Source organism: Pan paniscus, chromosome 15, assembly GCF_029289425.2.
Source record: "Pan paniscus chromosome 15, NHGRI_mPanPan1-v2.0_pri, whole genome shotgun sequence".
Taxonomy (NCBI): Eukaryota; Metazoa; Chordata; class Mammalia; order Primates; family Hominidae; genus Pan; species Pan paniscus.
This window is the reverse complement of record NC_073264.2, coordinates 62,841,270-62,866,808: the sequence shown is the minus strand read 5'-3', so window position 1 is coordinate 62,866,808 and position 25,539 is coordinate 62,841,270. Positions and strand designations below refer to the sequence as shown.

General features: G+C 37.1%; 1 protein-coding gene across 4 annotated transcripts in view; it reads right to left on the bottom strand.

Annotated features, from left to right (window-relative positions):
• The window catches only part of HIF1A (hypoxia inducible factor 1 subunit alpha), a 53,423-nt gene that overhangs the window by 11,664 nt on the left and 16,220 nt on the right, over positions 1–25,539 (bottom strand). For 2 of the 4 annotated variants that reach the window (XM_003831627.5, XM_034937653.3), the window contains exons 2-8: positions 16,001–16,191; positions 14,920–15,065; positions 14,751–14,835; positions 9,771–9,883; positions 8,931–9,133; positions 4,065–4,171; positions 2,289–2,436 (exon numbers count right to left, since the gene is read on the bottom strand). In XM_003831627.5, the coding sequence (XP_003831675.1) occupies positions 2,289–2,436; positions 4,065–4,171; positions 8,931–9,133; positions 9,771–9,883; positions 14,751–14,835; positions 14,920–15,065; positions 16,001–16,191 (993 nt within the window). Of the gene's footprint in view, positions 1–2,288; positions 2,437–4,064; positions 4,172–8,930; positions 9,134–9,770; positions 9,884–14,750; positions 14,836–14,919; positions 15,066–16,000; positions 16,195–25,539 lie in introns of all 4 variants that reach the window. The other 2 variants (XM_008956978.4, XM_034937652.3) reach the window with 1 other exon arrangement.

The following is a 25,539-nucleotide window of genomic DNA, read 5'->3' as shown; positions in this document are numbered from 1 at the left end:
AATGCTGCATGTTCTCACTTGTAAGTGGGAGCTAAACACTGGGTTACTTGTGGACATAAAGATGGCATCAATAGACACTACTAGGGGAGAGGGGCAAGGGTTGAACAACTGTTGGGTATTATGCTCACTACCTGGGTGACAGGATCAATTGTACCCCAAACCTCAGCATCACATGATATACCCATGTAACAAACCTATGCATGTATCCCCTGAATCAAAAATAAAAGTTGAAATTAAAAAAAAAAAATCCCCAGTACAAGATAATTTGACTAATTTCAGTTAAGAATTTCAGATATCCAAGCTGGGCGTGGTGGCTCATGCCTGTAATCCCAGGACTTTGGGAGGCTGAGGTGGGTGGATCGCTTGAGCCTGGGAGTTCAAGAGCCTGGCCAACATGGCAAAACCCTGTCTCTACTAAAAATATAAAAAATTAGCCCGGTGTGGTGGTGCACACCTGTAGTCCCAGCTACTTGGGAGGCTGAGGCATGAGAATCGCTTGAGCTCGGGAAATGGAGTGAGCCAAGATCACACCACTGCACTCCAGCCTGGGCGACAGTGAGACTCCATCTCAAAAAAAAAAAAAAAGAAAAAAAGAATTTCAGATACCCTTTGAGAAGAGTGGTAATGGCAAGGCAATTTGTAGTCAAGTACATGAAAGACACCAACAAATCTTCAGAATTGTTGTGCTGACACACATTATGAAATTGGCACAAAAGAACTCTTTGGCATCAATATATGAGGCATGATCTAAGGATAGTCCTAAAGATACACAGATAAATGATTAAGATCTTTCTAAGAGAGGGGCCGTATTTTCTTTGGTGGTAAGAATATAAGGTGATACCACCTACAGGATACGGCTGAAGAGGGATGATGAGCAATAGTTTATCTTCACGTTTGGCTTAAATGTAAATTATTCCTTTAATTAACGTATTAAATGTTCACTATCTGAAATGAACTGATAATGCAAAGATTAAAATAGCCAACCCTTGACCTTAAGAAATTTATAACCCATTGTGAAAGTAGATATGTAAACAATTAAAATACACTGTGATAACTGCTAAAATAGAGAAGGCTTGCTTCACTGAGAAGCTAACAAGCTGATACTTGGGATCAAGTGGCATTTGCTAGGCAGACTGGGGTGTGAGGAAGAGAAAGACATTCCAAGGGGAAGATTCTTACATAATGGTAAAGTCACAAAAGAACTCTGTGGCACTAATATTAAAACATTAAAGGATGGTGTCAGAAGTAGCAAAAATAAAAACTGCCCAAAGTCTTCCTAAGAGGGGTGACCCTAGATTTTAAAGGGAAGGCTAAATCTCTAATGCGTGAGTATGATGGTAAACAAGGATGCTGTACACCTAGTCAAGTGTTTATCTTGGAAATGATAAAAAGATCGCTAAAATTCTAAGGAAAATAAGATGATGACATATCCACACTAGAAAGCTTAGTCTGGTAGTAATGGGCAAGATGGACTAGAATGTGGTAATAATGTGGACAGGTAGACTAGATGGGGCAGGAGTCTAGTAAAATAGATCAAATGAAAAATTAAATTTTGATGTACATAATATTCACAAGCCAAAGAGCTAAGTGAAGAGTTCATGAATATACAAGAGCCATGTATTACATCATATAGCTTATTAATCTCATAGAATTTCTTTTTTAAATTATACTTTAAGTTCTAGGGTGCATGTGCACAACGTGCAGGTTTGTTACATATGTATACATGTGCCATGTTGGTGTGCTACATCCATTAACTCATCATTCACATTAAGTATATCTCCTAATGCTATCCCTCCCCCCTCCCTAATCTCATAGAATTTCATTTAATTTTCATTATAACCTTCTGAAGGATTATCTACATAGATGAAATTCAGAAAAATGAAGAGACTTCCCCAAGGTCAGGGAGCTTATGAGTGGTAGAGCTATGATACAAATCTAGGCCAGGATTCTTCCTACAAAAAGAACACAGCTGTCTTGAGATAGTATATGCCGATATCTGTATAATTAGACCAAACCAATCAATGGATCTGGTATTTTTTTCATGGTCTTTTTAAAAATAGGAGTGAAGGTATGGGGATAGACAACTACTGACAGTATTTAGCAGCATCACTGTGGAATAGCTGGACAGGAAACCTAGGTCAGAGTATAGAAAATAATAATTTGGTAGCGATGTAAAAGAATTAAAATTTAGTTAACATTTATTATCTTATCTTCCTATAAATGAACAGAGTATCCAAAAAGAATTACTATTTGTTCCCCAAAAATGTTTATTTCTCAAACTTACTTACCTCACAACGTAATTCACACATACAATGCACTGTGGTTGAGAATTCTTGGTGTTATATATGACAGTTGCTTGAGTTTCAACCCAGACATATCCACCTCTTTTGGCAAGCATCCTGTACTGTCCTGTGGTGACTTGTCCTTTAGTAAACACTAGGGGGAAAAAGGAAAAAGAATCATGCAGAGAAAATATTTTAACTTTGAATTTTCAATTAAATGAACAGATGCTGAATGTTCATCATTGTTTTGGAAAACAAATGTTTATTTAGTGGAATCAGTTGTAACTGCTTACATTCTGACAGTGCGTCCCAGAATAGCTGAAAATGTACCCATTTCCTTTTTCAAACCCCCTAAATAAAACTCCTTTGCTGCCAGTGAGCTAAGTGAAGAGTCCATGAATACACAATCTTCAGTAACTAAAATTCCTTTAATGACTTAGGTTGGTGTCAGATTAGAGAATAATCAATAGCCTTTTTCAAGAAAATCGTGCCGCAATAACTTCCTTAAATTCTGACTATGGTTTCCAGAGAACCAAAGATGCTTTAAAAAGCTATATGTAGCATATTTAAATATAAATTGATACCACATTGTAAGTCTTTTGGCAATTTAAATTATATACTGATTTGGGAGAAAGTACTAAATAAATCCTAATGATGGTATTATTTTGAGGATTGGGGTGTCCTGACTGCAGACTTGGATTTACTCTTGAGTTCAAGGCTGATCAATCACACAAACTCAGTGATATTCAGGTATCCTCAAGCACAGTGGGAAGTCATGCATAGGTACAGATTAAACAGGTGAGATAGTCCAAAGTTTAACTTATCTTGGGGATCTTAACATTCATTTGAGTAAAATTCAGAATCAAATCTTATGTCAAAGGTACTTGTTTTGGGTGACTATAGTAAAAAATAATTTAATTGTACATTTTAAAGAAACTAAAAGAGGCCGGGTGCCAAGGCAGGTGTATAACCTGAGGTCAGGAGTTCGAGACCAGCCTGGCCAACATGGCAAAACCCCGTCTACACTAAAAATACAAAAATTAGCCAGGCATGGTGGTACACGCTTATAATCCCAGCTACTTGGGAGGATGAGGCAGGAGAATCTCTTGAACCCGGTAGGCGGGGGTTGCAGTGAGCTGAGATTGCTCCACTGCACTCCAGCCTGGGCGAGAGTGAGATCCTGTCTCAAAAGAAAAAAATAAATAAAATAAAATAAAATAAAATAAAATAAAAATAACCAAAAAAGTATAACTGGATTGTTTGTCACACAAGATAATGCTTGAGGTGATAGGTACTCCATTTATCCTTATGCACTGCATGCCTATATCAAAATATCTCATGAACCCATAAATATAAATACCTAACTATGCACTTATAAGCATTTTTTAAAATGGTACTTATTACCAAAGGTGATGTTCACCACCTTCACATTCATTGATTGTACAAATACTTTCTGAGTGCCTTTTACATACCAACCACTGTTCTGAGTATTTATGTGAATTCTGAAAATTATGCTATTCAATACTCTATAATATTTGGATTTTCAAAAGTCTTTGTATTTAAAATGCCAGGAAGTTTTGTTTATGATTAAATGATTCTATTTTTACTGATATTTGTTGCAACACATACAAAACACAAAATGGTCAAGATCTCTACTGAATAGGCCTGTTAACACATTTAGTCTAGAACTTTTAACCAGAGAATTAGATGGGTAGCCAAACTGTACAGAGGTTGCAACAGTTAAGTAATTAGAATATCTCTGAGTTCTTCCATTGTACTTACTATCATGATGAGTTTTGGTCAGATGATCAGAGTCCAAAGCATGATAATATTCATAAATTGAGCGGCCTAAAAGTTCTTCTGGCTCATATCCCATCAATTCGGTAATTCTGTTAGTAAAAAATACAAGATTTAAGAAAAAAAAGGGAGACACTGATAAAGAAAAATTTTTCTCCTCCCAAGTTAACTGATAGGCATTAATCTTATGGACAAGTAAATTTTCAAAAATGAGCATCCTCCTTTGCTTAGAATAAATTTACACCTCACCTTTGGCAACTACAGTTATTAAATCCAACACCACACATTTCTTTAAGTCCTGTAGGTTCGTCCTGTTATTTAACTATTTTATCCTGTTCACCCAAACTTGTTACCTGGTCTTTTTTTTTGAGACAAGAGTTTCCCTCGTGTTGCTCAGGCTGGAGAGCACAATGAGGTGTGATCTCGGCTCACCGCAACCTCCACCTCCTAGGTTCAAGCGATTCCCCTGCCTCAGCCTCCCAAGTAGCTGGGATTACAGGCATGTGCCACCATGCCCAGCTAATTTTGTATTTTTAGTAGGGATGGGGTTTCTCCATGTTGGTCAGGCTGGTCTTGAACTCCTGACCTCAGGTGATTCACCCGCCTTGGCCTCCCAAAGTACTGGGATTACAGGCGTGAGCCAACGTGCCCAGCCTACTTGTTACCTATTCTTATTACATCTCATTATACATACTTTTGGTAACAAGGCAGGGTATTAATAAACAGATAAGAAATACTACTAAACTACATGGTAAAAGTTATAAAGGTAGTCACTTACACTTATTTTAAAATATAGATAAAATCTATAACATTTCTTCATAAAGCCAAATTCTTTATGTAGTAACTTTTAAGCCCCTAGGCAACACCTCACTTTGAGAGATCCATAGCCATTACACAATTCTAATATCATCAACCAAAGAGCATCTACACTAAATGGGAACTAAAGGAATTATGTTGGTTTTTGAAGATGCTCTTGTACTTAGTTTAGTTTTTGGCATTACATGAAATTATGGGAGTAATTTCAGATAAAACAATATTTCAAATGAAAATAGATCGGAAAACAATCCAATTACCCTATCTAGCTCGCTGGCAGAGAGTAGACCTTTATTTAAGACAGAGACTAGATCTTATTCTCTGTAAGCAGTATGAAATGGCAACCATGACATGAGGAAGAGAAAGCTGTCTTCTTAGTACCATGCTGAACAGAAATACTCTCTTCTCAAGTCTTTCTAGGAGCAAAACATGAGTTAAGCTTTTAGATTCTCAGCCTTTAGATTTCAGAGGACTTTCCTACCGAGGTGCAAGCAAACCTTATATAACATGCTGTGTGTCAAAAAAAAAACCCTACCTAACTACAGGAAGGACATAGGCAAGATATTCTATAAAGGTATAAAAGTAACATTGCTTGTGTTCTCACACTTAAAGGCAAGATCTTCCATAGTTTATTACAAAATAAATATACAAAGGAAAAGCTGATTTGCCAAAAACCAAACCAAACTCAACTCAAACCCTCAATTCTTTACAAAGGGACATCTCTAAACACAGCAACACCAGGTGGCAGCATTATAAAGGAAAACATGTTTTTAAACAAAATCAGTCATATTTCTTGAAATTATGCTTTAAAAATAATTTTAATTGGTCTTATATTTTTCTGTTTAAATAAAATCCCCATGGAATTAAAAACTTTTTCACTATTCAAATCTTAATATGCCTATGTGTGCCCGGCATTATTCTAGGCATGAAAATGCAAAGACAAAACTCAACACGTGGCTAATCTTCCAGTAGATGTACTGTACTACTTAGGAAATAATGTGATAAATGCAGTGATGAGAATCTATTCCATGGAATCCTATCCATGCAAAGGAATGGTAGAATGAGGAACACCCTCTTATAGGAGACTTATGACTAGAGACAAAGGAAAGGCAAAACCGCTTTCAGGAAAAAGGTATGGTATAAACCAAAGATTTTTAAAAATGCTTAACATGGTGCAGGTAACAAAGATTCTATAATATGATTAGTGGAGACAGATATGAGATGATGCTGAAGAAGTAGGTAGGGGGATCAGATTAATGAAGGTATTGTTTATATTGTCATAGGAAGCTCTGATTTAATCTAATGTCAATCAGTGCTTCTCAATCTGAGGTATGTCTATCACTAAAAGATACCAAGAAGTCAAAAATATAAACTGTATATGCTTTCCTAGAAGGTCAGTTTTACACATATTAGAGCAAGAAAAGTGAAGTTAATTTAACTTTAGAGAATTACATAGGTTATATTCTGTACCAAAAGGGTCGGGGTGTCCAGAAAATATGACCAAAAAGTGTTTTTAATGGACTAGGAAACCCATGATCTAAAGCAGTATACTACTCATTTATTTTGAGGCAGGAACTGTTCATCTTCATTTCTACTTTAGTGCCATGAACATAGTAGATGCTCAAATAAAGTGTTGAATAATTTTAAATGATTATTACTCAGTAGAGTAAATAGCAGCTATTTGTGGAATATTTTGGAGTTGAGGAGCTTGATATGTTAGATTTTCTTAAAACTGAGCAAAATTTTTTCCATAGCTTGGTTCTCAGGGGTTACAGATGCAAGAAGTTCCTGGAAAGAGCTCTAAACCAGAAAATAACAGTCTGCTGGTCAAACTCAAAACTGTCTTGGTTGATATATGAGCTGGCTGTCTTTACTGTTACCTCCTGTCATGATCATTTTGCTAATTTTCTGCTATAACTAGAGGGGAATGTCACTCCCTTTCTCATTTTTGCTCCACTACCTTCCTTTCTCCCTGGCCTCCTCTCTACTTTGTTACCTTAAGTTTTCAAAAAAATAAAAAATAATTCCTCAAAATAGGATGGAAATCTCTGTCCCATCACACATTTACATGCTAGTAGTAAACACCTTAAAATAATTCTTAGCTTTTCTATATTCATTTTCTTAAAGTTGACACCAGTAGTGAAGCATTCACTATCTGTACTAGGCACTCAACAGACTCCTTTAATCCTGACAACATCCTTCTGAGGTCTGTTTTTTTTGTTGTTTTTTTTTTTGAGATGGAGTCTCACTCCATCTCCCAGGCCGGAGTGCAGTGGTGCAAGCTTGGTTCACTGCAACCTCCGCCTCCTGGATTCAAGCAATTCTCCTACCTCAGCCTCCCAAGTAGCTGGGATTACGGACATGTGCCCCCATACCCAGCTAATTTTTGTATTTTTAGTAGAGATGGGGTTTTACCATGTTGGCCAGGCTGGTTTCAAACTCCTGACCTCAGGTGATCCACCCACCTCGGCCTCCCACAGTGCTAGGATTACAGGCAAGAGCCACCGCACCCAGCCATGATTCTTATTTTATAGATAAGGAATGTGAATTTTACAACAGTTAAGTACCAAGGCCAAGGCCACATTGTAAGTATCAGAGCTGCAAGCCATGAGTGAATCTAACATGTGATTCCAAAGACAGAGTTAGGGCCAGCGCATAAATATCTTTGTTTGCCATGCTAAGTTTAGATTGTATTGTGTAGGTCTATTTTTTTTCAGTCTTTTAAAATGCACATCTTCTTTTGATAAATGAAAATTTTACTTCCCTCATCTAGTATTTTTATAAACAAAATATTTTTGTGTGCAAAGATGGAGGGAAGCATTTGAGGCATTTTCAACAACAGAATGACATGATCTGATTTTCACATTAGGACACCCACTTTCTGGCAACTTAGATGAAAGATTATAAGGGTACAAATCTGTTGGCAAAAAGGCAGCTATGCCAACAACTCAAGTCAAGAGTAATAATGAGCTAATGAATTCAATGGCAGGAGTGCAAGGATGGAAAGGAGAAAATGGATCAAGAGATATATGTAGATAGTAAATCTGTAAGATTTAGACACCAACTGTATGTAGCCAATGAATGTAAAAGAAAAGTTACAGATGACTTCCAAAGTTTTGCTGGAGTCATGTGTGTATGGTGGTGTATTAAACCACAATAAGCATTATAGGAAGAAAGGCAGTTTTTGATGATGATGTTGTTTGGGGGCAGTAGTAGTACAGTTGTTACAGTAATACTTAGTTTACAATACAGAAGAATATCCAGATAGAAATATTAAGTTGGCAATTAAATAGAATTAGTTACAGAAAGAAATGTGGGAAATAGTAATAGAAACCATGGGCAAGGTTGAAGCTTCTCAGGGAAAATATGTAGGATGAAGAGATGTACAAACACTTGGCTTTCTAGTCCCCAACCTAAGGTAATCTATCTTTGCTCAAAATACACATGGCATATCTTTGAAATTCTCTAAGTAAGTAGAGCCCCTATTGGGGAAAAAAAGACTCATCTTAACTTCTGGATAGCACCTAGTAAAGTAAGTGTTCATAGTACAGAGTAAATGTTCAATAAATGTGGCTGAATTAATTTACAAAGTTAATCTAATATTATAGGATGTATCATTCTGTTCAATTTAGTGGAAAGCATAGTTTAACATTGAGTAATTTTTTTTTTTTTTTGAGATGGGAGTCTTGCTCTGTCATCCAGGCTTGCGGTGTGGTGGTGTGAGCTCAGCTCACCACAACATCCACCTCCCAGGTTCAAGCGATTCTCCTGCCTCAGCCTCCTGAGTAGTGCCTGCCACCACGTCCCGCTAATTTTTGTATTTTTTAGTAGAGATGGGGTTTCACCACATTGGCCAGGCTGGTCTCGATCTCCTGACCTCAGATGATCCGCTCCCCCCTTGCCTCAGCCTTCCAAAGTGCTGGGATTACAGGTGTGAGCCACCATGCATGGCCAGCGCTGAATCTTTGCTATGGTGAATATTCAATAATGCTGTAGACTAATTAAAAATTTCAAATTCACATTTTAGATCTAATTTACCTTTCGTCACAATAAGAAAATTTCATATCCAGGCTGTGTCGACTGAGGAAAGTCTTGCTATCTAAAGGAATTTCAATATTTGATGGGTGAGGAATGGGTTCACAAATCAGCACCAAGCAGGTCATAGGTGGTTTCTTATACCCACACTGAGGTTGGTTACTGTTGGTATCATATACGTGAATGTGGCCTGTGCAGTGCAATACCTGTGTATGAAGAAGAAAACAAAGCAGTTAAAAAAAATATTTACAATGCTAGGGGAAAAAAAAGCAGAGATAAGTAGTTGAGTCTTATGGCCAGTAAGCTTTGATAAAATTTACTGTCACTAGTGGATTAATCACGTTTTTGAAAATCAATGAACATTTTTCCTATGATACCACCTATGACCTACTTCCTGCCCAGGGCCTATACATTACTCTTTAAAAAATTCCCCTCGTATAAAGTCTAGGCTGCTTTTTCATTCATCTCATCATCATGGCTGTTTGATAGTTATTTCTTGCACTGATGACTATGTTTCAACATTGAACAAAGATATAAAACCATGATTAATAGAAAATTAAGCCCTATCAGGATTCAAATATTGTGTGGCTGGCAAAGCCAACTGATTAAGCCTGGAACACCAGTGCCACAATTCACGTAATTTAAGTTTGTGCCTCAAATTGGCAAATTACTACACGGTTCTGGATTTTGGAGATCACATGCAAATGAGTTGAAGATATAAATGTTACATAACCAAACACCATGGAACTGTAAACCTTCCCTCACAATTCTAAAGTTATCTTAATACTACAATGTCTATGTATAAATAAAGTGTATAATCAATCACAAATAATTTTCACTTACCTTCCATGTTGCAGACTTTATGTTCATAGTTCTTCCTCGACTAGTTAGGGTACACTTCATTCTGAGAAAAAAGCTTCGCTGTGTGTTTTGTTCTTTACCCTTTTTCACAAGGCCTAATGAAAGCATGAAATAAAGTTTTAAAGCAACTAAATATACAAATTTGTTACAATAAAAGTAACAAAGTGCCCATCACCTAGATCAACTGAATACCCGTTCAATTAAGTCTCAGCATGAACACAGTAATTCATTCCCCTTTTACTCACTCCAGCACACCCAAGAGATCTGACACACACTACTCAGTAGCTGTGATTCCCTGAGTTGGCTGAAAGATAATCCGTATTTGGGATAACAGTTAATCACTGAAGCCAGTAAGCTTAGTCAAACTACACAGAAATATAAAAATGGTATGAGTTTGCTCTTTAACTGTGCTATCAGTACACAAGAATCCCTAAAGAAACAACTTCAGCAAACTCTTCCTATCCTTTCCTGAATGTGTTAGCTCAATTTCTAATAAGCACTCTATGTCTTTATAGAACCTTTAAAATAGCAACTTTCTTTTTAATAACAAATAACATTTTTACCTATCTTATTTTTTTCCCCTTAATTTATCTAGTAAAGCAGGCAGAAAATTACTTCTACTTTGTTACTATGAGAAAACAACAACAACAGATCAAATGACTTATCAAAAGTTACAGAAATAGGCAGGGCACGGTGGCTCATGCCTGTAATCCCAGCACTTTGGGAGGCTGAGGCAAGAGGATCACTTGAGGTCAGGAGTTCGAAACCAGCCTGGCCAACATGGTGAAACCCTGTCTCTACTAAAAATACAAAAATCAGCTGGGTGTGATAGTGGGTGCCTGTAATCCCAGCTACTTGGGAGACTGAGGCAGGGGAATCACTCGAACGTGGGAGGCAGAGGTTGCAGTGAGCTGAGACTGTGCCACTGCACTCCAACCTGGGCTATAGAGCGAGAATCTATCTCAAAAAAAAAAAAAGCTACAGAAATAAAGTCAGAATTAAGTAAAGTCTATTCACTCCTATTTCAAACCTTCTATAACTAAAAATGAGATTATATTTAGGTGACTGAGAAAAGAGCATCTTGCTGGGCGCAGTGGCTTATGCCTCATGCCTGTAATCCCAGCACTTTGGGAGGCTGAGGCAGGAAGATCACTTGAGGACAGAAGTTTGAGACCATGCTGGCCATCATGGCAAAACCCCATCTCTACTAAAAATATAAATATTAGCTAGGTGTGGTGGCACATGCCTATAATCCCAGCTACTTGGGAGGTTGAGGCGTGAGAATCACTTGAACCCGGGAGGCAGAGGTTGCAGTGAACTGAGATTGTGCCACTGCACTCCAGCCTGGGTGACAAAGTGAGACACTGTCTCAAAAAAAAAATTAAAAAAAATAAGGAACTAGCCTCTTGATTTCTTATCTTCATTGGTCAGTGTGCTTCAGAACACATATAAAAATATTTATTATTCAGAACCTGGACTAGATATTGCAGGCAATACAAAGATGAGTAAGATACGCCACCTTTCCTGAAGAAGTTAAAAATGTAGTAGATATAGTAAGGTCAACAAAAACACAATGTAGAGTTGGTACTTGAGACTTATAAAAATGCTTTAAAGAAGGATAGGAGAGCTTAGAAGATAATTTCTAGTCAAGGGAAATCAAGAAGTCTTGCTTAGAAAAAGAGACATTAGAATGTCAGTAAGTAGAGATGGGTTAGAAGGGTATTCCAAGGAGAAGTAAGAGAATGAAAAGCACAGAGGTAGGAAAAATAGGACATGTTTGAAAAACAGCATATAGTAGTTTGTCCACAGTGTAGAGTACACGTAGAAGAGTAGTAAGGCAAAGCTAGAAGGGAAGGTTAGGGCTGTACCATGGAGGGCTGTGGATGTCCACATGGAGTCCTGCCTAAATATTCAACAAGGGGCTTTAAAAAAGCACAATCAGTAACTTAAGGAAAATTAACTTAGCAGCAATATATATGTTAGAATTAGGTGACTGTAATGAGAGGGCTGAGCCAGTAGAGTATGAGGGAAAAGAATGGTGGCAAAAGACAAATGAAGAGGTAGAATCTTAATAGACTTGAAAACTGATGGAAATAAGACAGGAGAGAAATCAAATCTGGAAACTGTAATGCTAGTATATTGAAAAAACACTGTAAAGTAGAAAAGAAATGAGAGTAAGTTTAAATGTAGGCATGGTTAACTAGAAATGCTGGACTCTTGAGGAACAAGATGAATTCCAGCCTATACTCTATGAATAATGGAACTAGGAAAGATGGGCAGTCCTGGTGCTGATGCATGCCATTTGGGTTTACTTAGATTAAGAAGTGAATTTGCCCTCCCTGGAAGGATTTAAGAGTATATTTTTAAAAGATGCCATGAGAGCAAAGGAGGGGGAAGGGAAGGAGTGCAGGAGGGAGGGGGAGAGAGAGAGAGAGAGAATGTGTGTGTGTCGTGTGTGTGTAGGTGGTGATGGTTGTGGTAGTGGCAGTAAAGATCCACATGCAAAATCCTTTGGGTATGTTCAGTCCTTCATAATCTAAGCTTGAATTATACTGACCTTTGAAAGGAACCCAAGGCCTTTGAATGGGGACCTGCAGATTAATTTAAAAATCAAGGTAACTGAAAAGTACTAGTGTTTTCCTAATGAGGAAAAAAAAAAAACAAAAAACAAACAAAAACAAACCATTAAAAAAACCTAAATTTTAAACTCTCTAAAAATAAGTCATATTTTGTATAATTTATAAATTCTAAAGCATTTTTCTAGAATTTATATGGAAAACAGGACTATTTGTATAAACACACCACTGGCTCTCAGTGTATCACTAAAATGTGATGCTTTGCAATAGTCCCTGATTTCTAAAAGAGAAAAATCTGCATTTTAGTTTCCCAGTGGAACATCAATAATTCATTAACCACATTAGGAATGATTTCAAAATGTTTGTGTGCTTTAAAAAAGAACATTTGGTTCGAAACATACATTTAAACTATATTAAGACTATCTGATTTAGAATAATGCATTAACATCATTACCAAATCAGAACAAGACTTCCTAATATCCATCCATTTATAGTCTAGCCCCAGGGAAGCACTGAGCAGTCAATATAAACCTCAACTCTGCACATTAGAACTCATATATTAAACTCATTGACAACCCACTTAGGTCCTTGCTCACAGCATATTTACTCCTCCTTTATACAGAATTCTAAAAAGTATGCATTTGTTTTCCAAATTAACAGTAAAAACACAATATGAAATTTAAAAACAGGAGTCAGGTCCTGCTGACAGCGTGAAAAAAGACAGAATGTGAGAATTCAAGAATATGAAAAGCGCTCCAAAGGACTAATGAGCATGGACTCTGAAGCCAGTCTACTGAAGTTCAGCCCAAGCTCTGCCATTTACTAACCAAATAATGTTGGGAAAGTTACTTAGTAACTCTGTACCTCAGTTTCCTAGTAAAATAGAAATTGTCTAACAGTTAACTTCACAGGGTTGTTGTGAGGAATAAAGGAGTTAAAAGCATATAAAATAGGAAGAACAGTGTCCTGGCACACAGCATTCTCTCAATGGAGGTTAGCTATTATTATAATAAATGAGATGAAAAAGAAAACCTCAAAAATTATACAAAAAGTAAATTTGAGGTTTTATAATATAGAAGCAAACAAACGTATGCACTTAAATTGGAGAGCAACAAAGAACAGCAGAACATAAGAAATTTTCCTTGTGGTAACTTTCCATCATGAAGAAAAGTTCAATTATAATCAGTATACACTGCTTAAGAAGGCACAAATGTGGAAAGACTTTCTTGTTTTTGTAATTCAAGAGGTACTTTCCAAAAATCTTAGAACACATGATTTTTTAAATAATTATGATCAGTATACACTGTTTAACAAGATAAAAATGTAGAAAGACTTTAATTTTTTAATTCAAGAGGTACTTTCCAAAAAATCTTGGAACACTTGATTATTTTTAACAATTAATTCCTAAGAATTAGAGGTCTTACTCTCTATTTTTGTTAATATGTGGGCATCCACAATGTAATACTTTATAATCTAACTACACGGTCTCGAATTATTGAGAACATCCAAAGAAGTCAAATAAGCAGTTGTTTGTCTTAAAATTCTGGTGAACTTTTTTTATTGGGCCTTAGACTCAAACTGGCACCTCAACTTTAATGACTGTCTAAAGTCCTATTATCTGCCATTTGTATTATAATTTCTCCTTGCCTTAATGGTGTATTTTAATTTTTAACTCCACCAGGTGTGGCGGCTCATGCCTATAATCCTAGCACTTTGGGAGGCTGAGCCAGGAGGATCACTTGAGTCCAGGAGTTTAAGACCAGCCTGGGCAATACAGCAAGAACCCCTATCACAATTTAAAAAGAAAAGGAAAAAAAAGGTAGCCTGGGCGTGGTGGCTTATGCCTGTAATCCCAACACTTTGAGAGGCTGAGGTGAGAGGATGGCTTAAGCCCAGTAGTTCAAGACCAGCCTGAGCAGCATAGTGAGACTTTGTCTCTACAAATAATTTTTCAAAATTTAGCTGGGCATGGTAGCACGCGTCTGTGGTCCCAGCTAACTTGGGAGACTGAGGTGGGAGGATCGCTTGAGTCCCAGCGGTCAAGGCTGCAGTCAGCTGATTGTGCCACTGCACTCCAGCATGGGCAAAAGAGCGAGACCCCATCTTAAAAAAAAAAAAAAAAAGTTATTTATAACTCTCTTGGTCATGATTTTACTTTTCCATTTTATTTCTCATACCCGCACAATTCTTTATGCAATTAGGTGAGCTTTCAAAATGAAATTCCTAAAAACTAAAATAATAGTTTTAACGAAGAATAGACATTTTATTAAACATGAAATAACATTTTGCCTTGGGTAAGTACAATAGCAAAGTTTAATAATTAGCAATAGTATCTCATTATGTAAAACCACCTGTCACATTAAATCAAACAACAGACTTTTCTTACCATTTCTGTGTGTAAGCATTTCTCTCATTTCCTCATGGTCACATGGATGAGTAAAATCAAACACACTGTGTCCAGTTAGTTCAAACTGTAAACACATTTTTAAAAATTAGGGCTAGATCATAAAATCATAAAAACATATAGAAGGGCTCTTAATATGTGTGCATTTTACCTGAGTTAATCCCATGTATTTGTTCACATTATCAGAAATGTAAATCATGTCACCATCATCTGTGAGAACCATAACAAAACCATCCAAGGCTTTCAAATAAAAGCAATTCATCTGTGCTTTCATGTCATCTTCAATATCCAAATCACCTAAAAAGGGCACAAGAAGAGGAAAATAATTAGTTAAAAAGTTGTACTTAAATGATATAATATTTAGATGTTTTTACAAAGTTTTCTCGCAGACACTTTATTTAATATATACAGCCATTTCAACACAGAAAAGCGAAGGCCAGAAGCTAGAAAAACTATAATTAGATGTGCCAGCTGCTTTTCATGATTAAAGTAATGCAGCAAAGCAAACCATAGAAGAAGAAAGAAGAGTAATGTTTTTTATTTATTTATTTATTTTATTATTTTTGAGACGGAGTCTCACTCTGTCGCCCAGGCTGGAGTGCAGTGGCTCGATCTCGGCTTACTGCAAGCTCCGCCCTCCGAGTTTAAGCAATTCTCCTGCCTCAGCCTCCCTAGTAGCTGAGATTACAGGCACCTACCAGCGTGCCCATCTAATTTTTTATATTTTTGGTATATATGGGGTTTCACCATCTTGGCCAGGCTGGTCTTGAACTCCTGACCTCATGATCCACCCGCCTCAGCCTCCCAAAGTTCTGGGATTACAGGCGTGAGCCACCGCGCCCGGCCTGAGTCATGTTTTTTTAAAGGAAGAAAGGTAGATGGAACAGGAGAAAAAGGGGGGGGAAAAAGCCAGTATCTTATTCCTGACTAAAGCTTTAAAAGCAGGTAATAAAAAGGATGTTATATTAGAAAAGAATTGAGAGTATGTTTAAGAGAATAAAGCAAAACAAATTACGTGCATAAAGAATGATTATTTCAAAGAATAACTGATGAGAAAAAAATGAAGCTTGATAAAAATAGTGAGAATTACAGAAAAATTTTTAAACGTGTACATATCACAATATAAAGAGGTATACAAAATCAAAACATTGCGACCACCTTCTAAAAATAATTTCTATTTACTTCTAACTTCTAATTTTCAGGCCTATTTATACCCTTGTAAAATAACTCACCAGCATCCAGAAGTTTCCTCACACGCAAATAGCTGATGGTAAGCCTCATCACAGAGGCCTTATCAAGATGCGAACTCACATTATGTGGAAGTGGCAACTGATGAGCAAGCTCATAAAAAACTTCAGATTCTTTACTTCGCCGAGATCTGGCTGCATCTCGAGACTTTTCTTTTCGACGTTCAGAACTTATCCTACTTAACAACAACAAGAAAAACACGAGATGGAAAGTGTATACAAGTTAGTTTGCCTTAACTTGAATAAAACTTTACATTTCTGCTTATCACAGAAGGATTAGAAGATGCCATGTAATTAAGTTACATGGAGATTTGTCTACTAGATTAATGTACTTTTATAAAGGACAACTATACAAATTTTGGATTACTGCACACATAAGGAACTCTCACAAAAAGTCCAAAACCAAGCTTTAAACCTGTCGGAAGCAGGTGTTTCCTCCCCAGCATGTGTAATTGGAGAGAATGTTTTTATTTTAGGCAAAAATTTAAAGTAGCCTGTACATCTAAGGCTGTACTTGATAGAATTCAAAAGTAGTCTCAATACAGAGAAAGCACGATTAAGGCTAGAGAAACTACCTAAAGTTGTACATAATAACTTGAAAACAGGAGTTGTTAGCAGGTAGAACGGTAATAGCTACAAACTGATTTCTACTTGTTTCTTTAGACTCCAGTACTTTCTCACCCTTTTACCACATGAATAACACTGACGATAAGCTATAGGAACTGACATTAGCAGCTATAAGCCAGTGCAGGTTGCCTCCTCCCTTAGCAGCCCCTTATCTATTACTGGCACAACAGGTGCCAAATAAATGCAGGAATATGGAAGAAAAAAAGCTGTGGCACACACAATATCCAGAATTTAAAGGGATAGGTTAGCAAAAATAAAGGTGTCAATACAATGACATATCTTCAGGGAACCCAAGAAGGAAATCAGAAAGATTTTCATTGTCACACCAAGCAAAAGCTGTTTTCCTTTGCTTAACTGCCTAGTGACATCTAATAGCTTGTTGAATAGCAACAGTTTATTAAAGGTTACCATGTGCCAACATTACCCTGTACTAGGTGCCTAGTTCTCTCACAACCTGTAAATAGGTTAAATATTGTCCCTATTTTACAAATGAGGGAACTGGTGTTCAATAGGTTAAAAGTAGCCATTATGTAGCAAATAGGATTTGAACCCAGGTGTTTTAAAGTCTGCTCTTCCACAGTATTTCTCTTCTTAATGGGGAATGCCGCTTCTACTTTAAACACTCACATGATCTCCTATGCCCCTCAACTCACTCCTGTTAAATAGATTCTTCACCAAATGTTAATAACAGCTATTATGATTTAGTGAGCATTGGGCAGTATGCTAAATAAGGACTTTTAGCCAGCATTATTTTACTTAATCCTCCTTACATCCTGTGAATGAAGTACCGAATTGTCTCCACCCCAAATCTCTCCTCCTTCCAAATGATCTGCAAAGTTGAAAGATACAACCATAGAAGCAACATTCTGGAGTAACAAGCACAGTTCTCAGCAAATGCTCTTGTTACAATATAACATGTTGTATTGTGACAATAGTGATACTAGTTTTAGCACTTAAGTTTGTGTGCTTATAGGACTTTTGTACTTTAATAAGGAATGTAAGCATGTTATTGAACTTTGATAGAAAAATTTCAACTCAAGCATCTAGATCAATTTAACTTGAGTACCTTGAAATTTAAGGTGAGCTATTAAAAACTATTATCTTCATCTGGTTAGATGGTGGAGGAAAAAAAGGAAGAAACTATTATCACTTAAAACTAGTTATATGAATCTATATGAACTATAACTAGTTATATGAACTAGGATTTTCTCAATGCTGTACAATAAAAAAAAATTAGTCACTGAGGCTACATGAAAATGCAAATGCCAGCAGTCTGTAATTTTATTTTTCATTTCACTGCATTGTTCTCTGTAAATGTTTTCAATTTAAACTTAAAAATAAAATGTATGACTTGATCTGTATAAGCAGAAGAGTAAAATAAAAAAACAAGTATGATGATAATAACTCCAGCATACACTGGAGTTCCATACACCATTCCCAGGATGGGGGGTATCTAGCAGGTCCCTACTGGCCCTAACAGAAAATCTCTCACTTCCTCCCCAACCCGCTTAATTTGTAGGTGACAGGCAGTGATAGCTGTGGGAAACAGATTTCTATCTGGTTCAAATAAAGCCTCTAAAATAGAGTGATGGTCAATTATCTCTTGTTAAACCTGAATATTAGTTCAAATGCCACAATCATTCCAGGCGTTCTTTGTTACCTAGGCTGGTCTTGAACGCCTAAGCTCAAGCAATTCTCCTGCCTCAGCCTCACAAAGGGCTCAGATTACAGGCTTGAGCCATTGTGCCTGGCCAAAGTGTTCAGAATTTTATAAGCAACTTACTGTATTTTTTCTGAACCACTCAACTGATGTAAACTACCAATAAATGACTACCCAAATGAAACACTTGGTGAAAAAATTGAAAACCTTATAATATGTGCTATATATGCTTTTTTTTTTTTTTAATGGAGTTCTGCTCTTGTCACCCAGGCTGGAGTGCAATGGCAAGATCTTGGTTCACTGCAACCTCCACTTCCCAGGTTCAAGCAATTCTCCTGCCTCAGCCTCCTGAGTAGCTGGGATTACAGGCATGTGGTACCATGCCAGGCTAATTTTTGTATTTTTAGTATAGACAGGTTTCACCATGTTGGCCAGGCTTGTCTCAAACTCCAGACCTCAAGTGATCCACCCGCCTCAGCCTCCCAAAGTGCTGGGATTACAGGCACGAGTATATGCTTTTAAAGGGTATCCAATCAAGCTAACTATGGTGATGGAATGTCTCCAGTTCCTCTGTAATACACGTATCGTCCAGAACTTCAAAGATAGCAATGACTATCTAAGGAGTGGCAATAAGTGTCTAAGTCAAATCCATTAGAAATTTGAGGTTAGATAAAGCATCTAAAGGACAGTATATTTAAAAGCTAGTGTAGACTGAAAATAAGACTAAATTTTGGAAGAAAACCAGCCTTCAAGAAAACAACTAATATAGAGTTGACAAACCTATATTAGATGGTGATAAAAATTATTATGTCCTTTATCACACAATGAGTCTAGACAGAAACCAATCAAGGGATCTATAATAAAGATTTAATGGAAAAATCTTTATGATATTCTTCATATGTGACTACTGGAGGTCTTATAACATTTCTAAGTAAGCTTAAAGCTTAAAGCTAAAGCTTCTGAAGTTCTTGTGAGTTTCAGCATTTAAACTGCCCGGCTTCTTGTCTAGTCACAGGAAGGCTAATTTTATCAGTTTTATACCACAGAATTACAGTACTGACCAAGAATTATTTATGTTAGACCAGGGGGTCTAGGTCCCACAGAGATGAATCCTGTACTATTTGTTTTACTGCTTACATTGCACAACAGAAGATGTGTAGATCAGAAAGAAGTACATTTTCCGCATGCAAATAAGGTCACTATATTTCTCTAAATTTTATAAATTGCATCTGTTTTGTTTTTAAGTACAGGTCAAGTGAAGTTCTTCTGCTGATATGTTCTGCTACTGCATAAGGTACTATATTTCAGTTAAGAGTACAGTTAAAATAGTTTGTTTACCCATTTCTATGACTGTTCTAGAACTAAAGTTGGAGTATACTACTGGCAAAATAGCTCAATCTTTGTGGTATTGTAGTTTTTACATGCTTACCATTTTTTATTTAACATACAGTATTATGTTAAATAATACAAAAGTAACAATTATATCTTGAAATTATTTTGTATAGGAAATATATTTAGAAAAATAATTTTGAGCCCCTGTCTTATTAAGCTTCTTGTGTACGAAGTTCATGAATAAGCAAGAGTTGTTTTATAGAGAATGTCTATTGTTCTTCAGATTAAGAACATAAAATATTTAGTGCTTTGTAGTAGGTCAGTAAAAATTAAAAAAAATAAAAGGACACAAAATAATTGTAGGCATTTAAAGTCATCTTTTCGTATTGCACAAAAAGCCTGTTAGCATTCCTAATTGTAAAAATATGTGACTTCAAGAACTGAAGTTAAACCATAACCATTTAAAATGTGAGCAGATTATCAGATTTACTTCTAATAAAGTTAATGTACCTCAATTATATTATTTGGTGAAATAACTCTTTCTGGCCTTGAAGGTACAAGTTGGTTTTTGTTGTTTTTGCACTTGTGTCAGTATTTCTACAGGACTGACATTCTGAAGTGAAATTTCATGATATAAAAAATGTGCTACTGAAATTTTTTAAAATACATAATAGCTTTCCAAATGGTTCTGTGCCCATTTTTGTCTCTGCCAGTTCATGAATGTGTATATCAATTCCCCCATGCACTCGGCAATATTATATATTACGCATCTTTTTAATCTTATTAATTTCTGCTGAGCTGATAGGTGAGAATTATATCTCATCGTTTTAACTGCCCTGCACTTCTTAAAGTCTCAGGCCAAAGAAAAATGCAAAGAAAAGTTCATGTTCACTCTTCAGTTGGCATTGTTGCCTGCAGTTTTATTTTCATTTTATTTTAGAGACAGAGTCTTGCTCTGTCACCCAAGCTGGAGTACAGTGGCATGATCATAAGCTCACTGCAGCCTCGAAATCGTGGGCTCAAGCGATCCTCCCCCTCTCTACCTCAGCCTCCCAAGTAGCTACAGGCACACGCTACCATGCCCAACTAATTCTGTTAAATTTTTTGCAGAGACGGAATCTATGTTGCCTCGACTGGTCCTGAACTCCTGGGCTAAAGCGATCCTTCTGCCTTGGCCTCCCAAAGTGCGAGGATTATAGGTGTGAGCCACCCAACCTGGCCTTTGCCAGTATTTTTAAATCCAAACACCTATGCATGGTGCTTACTAATAACACAGTGGTATTCTAAACATTTTTCACCTATTATTTAATCTTTATTATTATCACTATGTTACAGATAAGGACCCCTGGCTAAATAGCTTACCCAACATTACTCCGTTAATAAATGGTAGAACCTGTATTTCACTCAAGCAGTCTGGTGTCCACGCGATTAACACTAGACTATGTTGTCTCTCAAAAACTCATCCTGATTACCAAGGCAAGTATTTGTAAGTCTAGGCTATTATTATAAAGTTCGAAATTTGCCTACTTCACATGCCAAAGACATAAAGAAGGAATTACAGGGGTTGGCTTCAGAATTTAGGACTTGACCTAAGCTATAAAGAGAAACTCAGAACCAGGCTCTTTCTTGGAGTTTGCTTATAAATCCAAAATCCTAACTGAAAGGCACCTACAATGGTAATAGATGCTCTCTGCTCTACTGTCCAGCAGCTCTTCAAAGCAAGGTAATCCCTTCCGGTAATGCCAATCATTATGGCGAAAGAGTCAAAAGATGGTAATTCAGTCTATACTCCCAGTAGACTTTATTTGTACAGAGCAGCTATTTCAATATCTAAGTTCAACATTGTTGGTGTTTTACTTGCTCAACATTTGTCTAGCAGTCACAGAAACTGTTTTTTTTTTTTTCCTGAGACGGCATTTCACCCTTGTTGCCCAGACTGGAGTGCAATGGCGCGATCTCGGCTCACTGCAACCTCTGCCTCCTGGGTTCAAGCAATTCTCCTGCCTCAGCCTCCCGAGTAGCTGGGATTACAGGCGTGTGCCACCACGCCCAGCTAATTTTTGCATTTTTAGTGGAGATGGGGTTTCTCCATGTTGGCCAGGCTGGTCTGGAACTCCTGACCTCAGGTGATCTGCCCACCTTGGCCTCCCAAAGTGTTCGGATTACAGGCGTTGAGCCACTGCGCCTGGCCCTTCCTTGTTGTTTGTACTCATTTTTAAAGTTCTTCTAACTTGTATTAGGCCAAATTAATGAAGAAAGGCTTAAGTTTTTAAAATATTAAAAATATTTTAGATCTATACCTAAAGCTAACACACATACTATAATGATGCAGTCTCCTAACATGAGGTGATTTTCTGAAACTAACTGGTTTTTAAGTGGGAAGGGTTTTGTCCTCCAGAATTTTGTATAATGGTGGCATAAACACTGGACGGTAACTCTCAAGGTCTAATCCTCAAGGTTTTTAATTCCATCATTTCCCACAGGAAAACAAATGGAAAATCCACCAAGTTCTTGGTTTATATTTTGCAGCATATTTGAAGGAATTTTAGGAACTGAAATACCAGCAAACGAATAAACAAAAAGTATAACACCATCAGTACTTACTAAAACAACATCTCACATTTCCATAAGAGAATTCAGTTACTGTTCTTTTTCCTTAAATGGCTTTGAGCATTGTCTTGCTGTTTGCATAAGACTGTTTACTAACCTGAGTGTTTTCACAGATTTGGGAAGCTTAGATTTTTGAACGTTCCAGCAAACATTCAATTTGGTGTCAGCTTGACATTAAGATATACTCCTTACACACAGCTCTACTCTATATTTCACAATGTGCTCAGTTAATCTACTTTGATTCTATTTTTATAAATCTAAATAATCTCCTATTGTTTTGGAAAAAACTCTCCAACAGCTTTTTTCCCCCCTCTGCTCCCACACCACAGCAATCAACAACACAGAAGACAACTTCTGCAACCCTATCGGGAGAGGAGGGGTTCTCTCCACCACCAGGTGAGCAATCAGTTCTGCAGCGGACACCAACTGGGTGTCCTTCAATTCAATTCTAACACTATCTACCTGGAGACAGTGTCAGGTTGAGGGCTCAGTCCCCAAGACTGCCCCCTCAACAGGAGTTGCAAGTCTGGCCTCAGGAACTTCTGACTGACAGGCTTCAAAAGTTGGGATTCTCACAAACCCATCTTTGCTGGAGCAGCTCACAGAACTCAGGGAAACATGTTTACCAGTTTATAATAGAGGATATTAATAAGGATACACATGAAGAGATGTGTAGGGCGAGGTATGGGAGAAAGGATGCATCTATCAAGTACCATGCACTGTGCTAGGTACTAGAAATATAGTGAGAAGTAGAATAGCCTTTGAGCTTAAATGGCCTCCCACTCCTTAGTCTACTGAAATAGTCACCTAATGCTTTATTCCCAAATGCTTGTCTAGCTGCATCGTGAAGGACATTCAACATTTCAAATTCCTAGGCCTCACTGGGAATTTGAATCTGTAAATTCTGATTCAGTAGATCTAAGTCAGGATCCCAAAATCCGAGTTTTTAAAAACTCCCAAGATGCATATGATACGTAAGTTTGGGAACCAGTAGCTGATCATTATTGCTAACCACTGTTACTCTGCTTTAATTTCTTTCTGAAACCATCACCATAAAGATCCTTCCGAAGTAAAGAAATTTGGCATTATGGCCTGATTAAAATCCCATTAAATGTACACAGGACAAGGTCTAATTATTTAAAAGGAAGCCCTCCCTTACCTAGTTCCCTGTCCACCTCTTTATCCTCATCATTTTCCACATTCTTCAGCCACACTGCAGTTACTCAAAAGCACCATAGTATTTCCTTTCTGGCTTGCTTACTCTACTCCTTCTGCCTGGGGTACCATTCCCAATATGTGGCTTGGTAAATTTATAAGAGAAACTTTCAAAGATTTAATTCAAACATCATTTTGTTTCTGTTTTTTTTTTTTTCCTCTGGCTTCCAAAACTGGTCTTCTCTGGTAGAACTGATCACTCTAGTTATTTGGCTATATTAATCTTCCTTTACAATGCTTAAAGATTCTTGGGGGCAGGAAACTGTCACACATTCATCTTTGTCTTCTCAGTAGTGATGTGTGTAAGTTTGACTTTGACATATTTGCCCCAAATCTGCTATGACTTTGATTTCTGGCACAGGAAAAACTGACTGCCCTTTCAACATTCTTTTTGGGAATCCCTGATTTGTGCTTTATTAGTGCTCCTAATCATAATTAACCAGCATATCAATGTTAGTACTATTAAATAAACATAATATTTGAATTTACTACAATTATCTGGATATGCATTTTCAAGTATAAGCAAGCATACTAGATATAAGTTACAGTGAAAATCTTATATTCTTTTGTCTCCCTGTTTCTTTGCACCCCTGTAATCTTTTTCTGTAACAGCAACTAGAATAATCCTTTTAACAAGAAATCAAGTCATATCACTCCTCTCTGCTTAAAATGGTTTTCGCCTCATTTAGAGTAAAAGCCAAAGCCCTTCCAATAGTCCATATGGGCCTCCACAATGGCCTCATTACCTCTTTGATCTCACCTTCTACCACTTAGCCCCCTTTGCTCATTCTGTTCTAACCATACTAGCCTCCTTACTGTTCTTAAAACACTTCAAACACATTGCCTCCTAGAGCCTTTGCACTAGTTGTTCCCCTTGCCTGGACTACTGCTACCCTAAATACCCACAAGGCTTGCTTCTCCACCTTTTTCAAGTCTTCGTCGCAGTCTCACCCTCATTGAGATTCCCTGATCACTGCCTCCATCTTGGTCCTCTTGCCCTGCTGTATTTTATGAAAGCCTAAGTACATATCTTACTTGATTATTTTATTTTCTATCCCACCAATCCACACCTTCACTGGAAAGTAAGTTCCATAGAGGCGGAGACTTTTGTCTATTTTGTTCAATGAACATCCCAAGCACCTAGAACAGTTTCTGACACATAAGAAGTATTCAATTATGTGCTGGCTGAATGTATGAATTAATAAGTTGAGATTCGATCACTAGTTGAAGTATAAATATATATTTTTGCAAGAATAAATGCTACAGTAACTGATTATGACAGCTAATTCTGTGTACAAAAACAACCATTTATTTATCTAGCCAAGTTCCTGGCACAGAAAAGCAGCTTAGTAAATGTTAACAAATGAATCATGGAATAAATGTGAACACAGGCAAACATAGGCATTAGCCACAAGGTAAACATCAGAGCCAGCAGTGTCATCTTCCTGAAGTAGAAAAAAACAGCTATCAATTAAAACAGTCACCCACCAGTATAACAATGAAGAGTATCACCATAAACCAAGGCAAATAAGTGATCTTGCCAGGAAAGAGATTTAGAGGTGTAAAGAGAGAGCTGAGAAACTAGAAAGCCAATTTGCTGAAAAGAGGTTCAGTGTTTAAGATTAGTTCCCTTATCGCTTTCATCTACACTCATGTCTTTTACTGTTTTGTCCTAAGCTAATGTGGTCAGGAAAATGTGTGAGTTATAGTTAATGTTCTTAACCAATTAAATTATTAGCCGAGTGTAATGGTGCACTCCTGTAGTTCCAGATACTCAGGAGGCTGAGGCAGGAGGATTATTTGAGCCCAGGAGTTCAAGGCTGCAGTGAGCTGTGATTGTGCCACTGCACTCCAGACAGAGCAAGACACTGTCTCAAAAAAAAAAAAAAAAAAAAAGGAATACTTAAACATCTTTATCATCTTTATGTTTTCCGAACCCAGGCAGAAACAGGAGTTTACTAACTTTGGTTTCCACAGTCTTTTTCAAGAAAGTGCTGTCATGAAGTTTTCATTAAGTTGATACTTAATCCTATTGCCTTTTTTTTTTTTTTTTTGAGACAGAGTCTCGCACTGTCGCCCA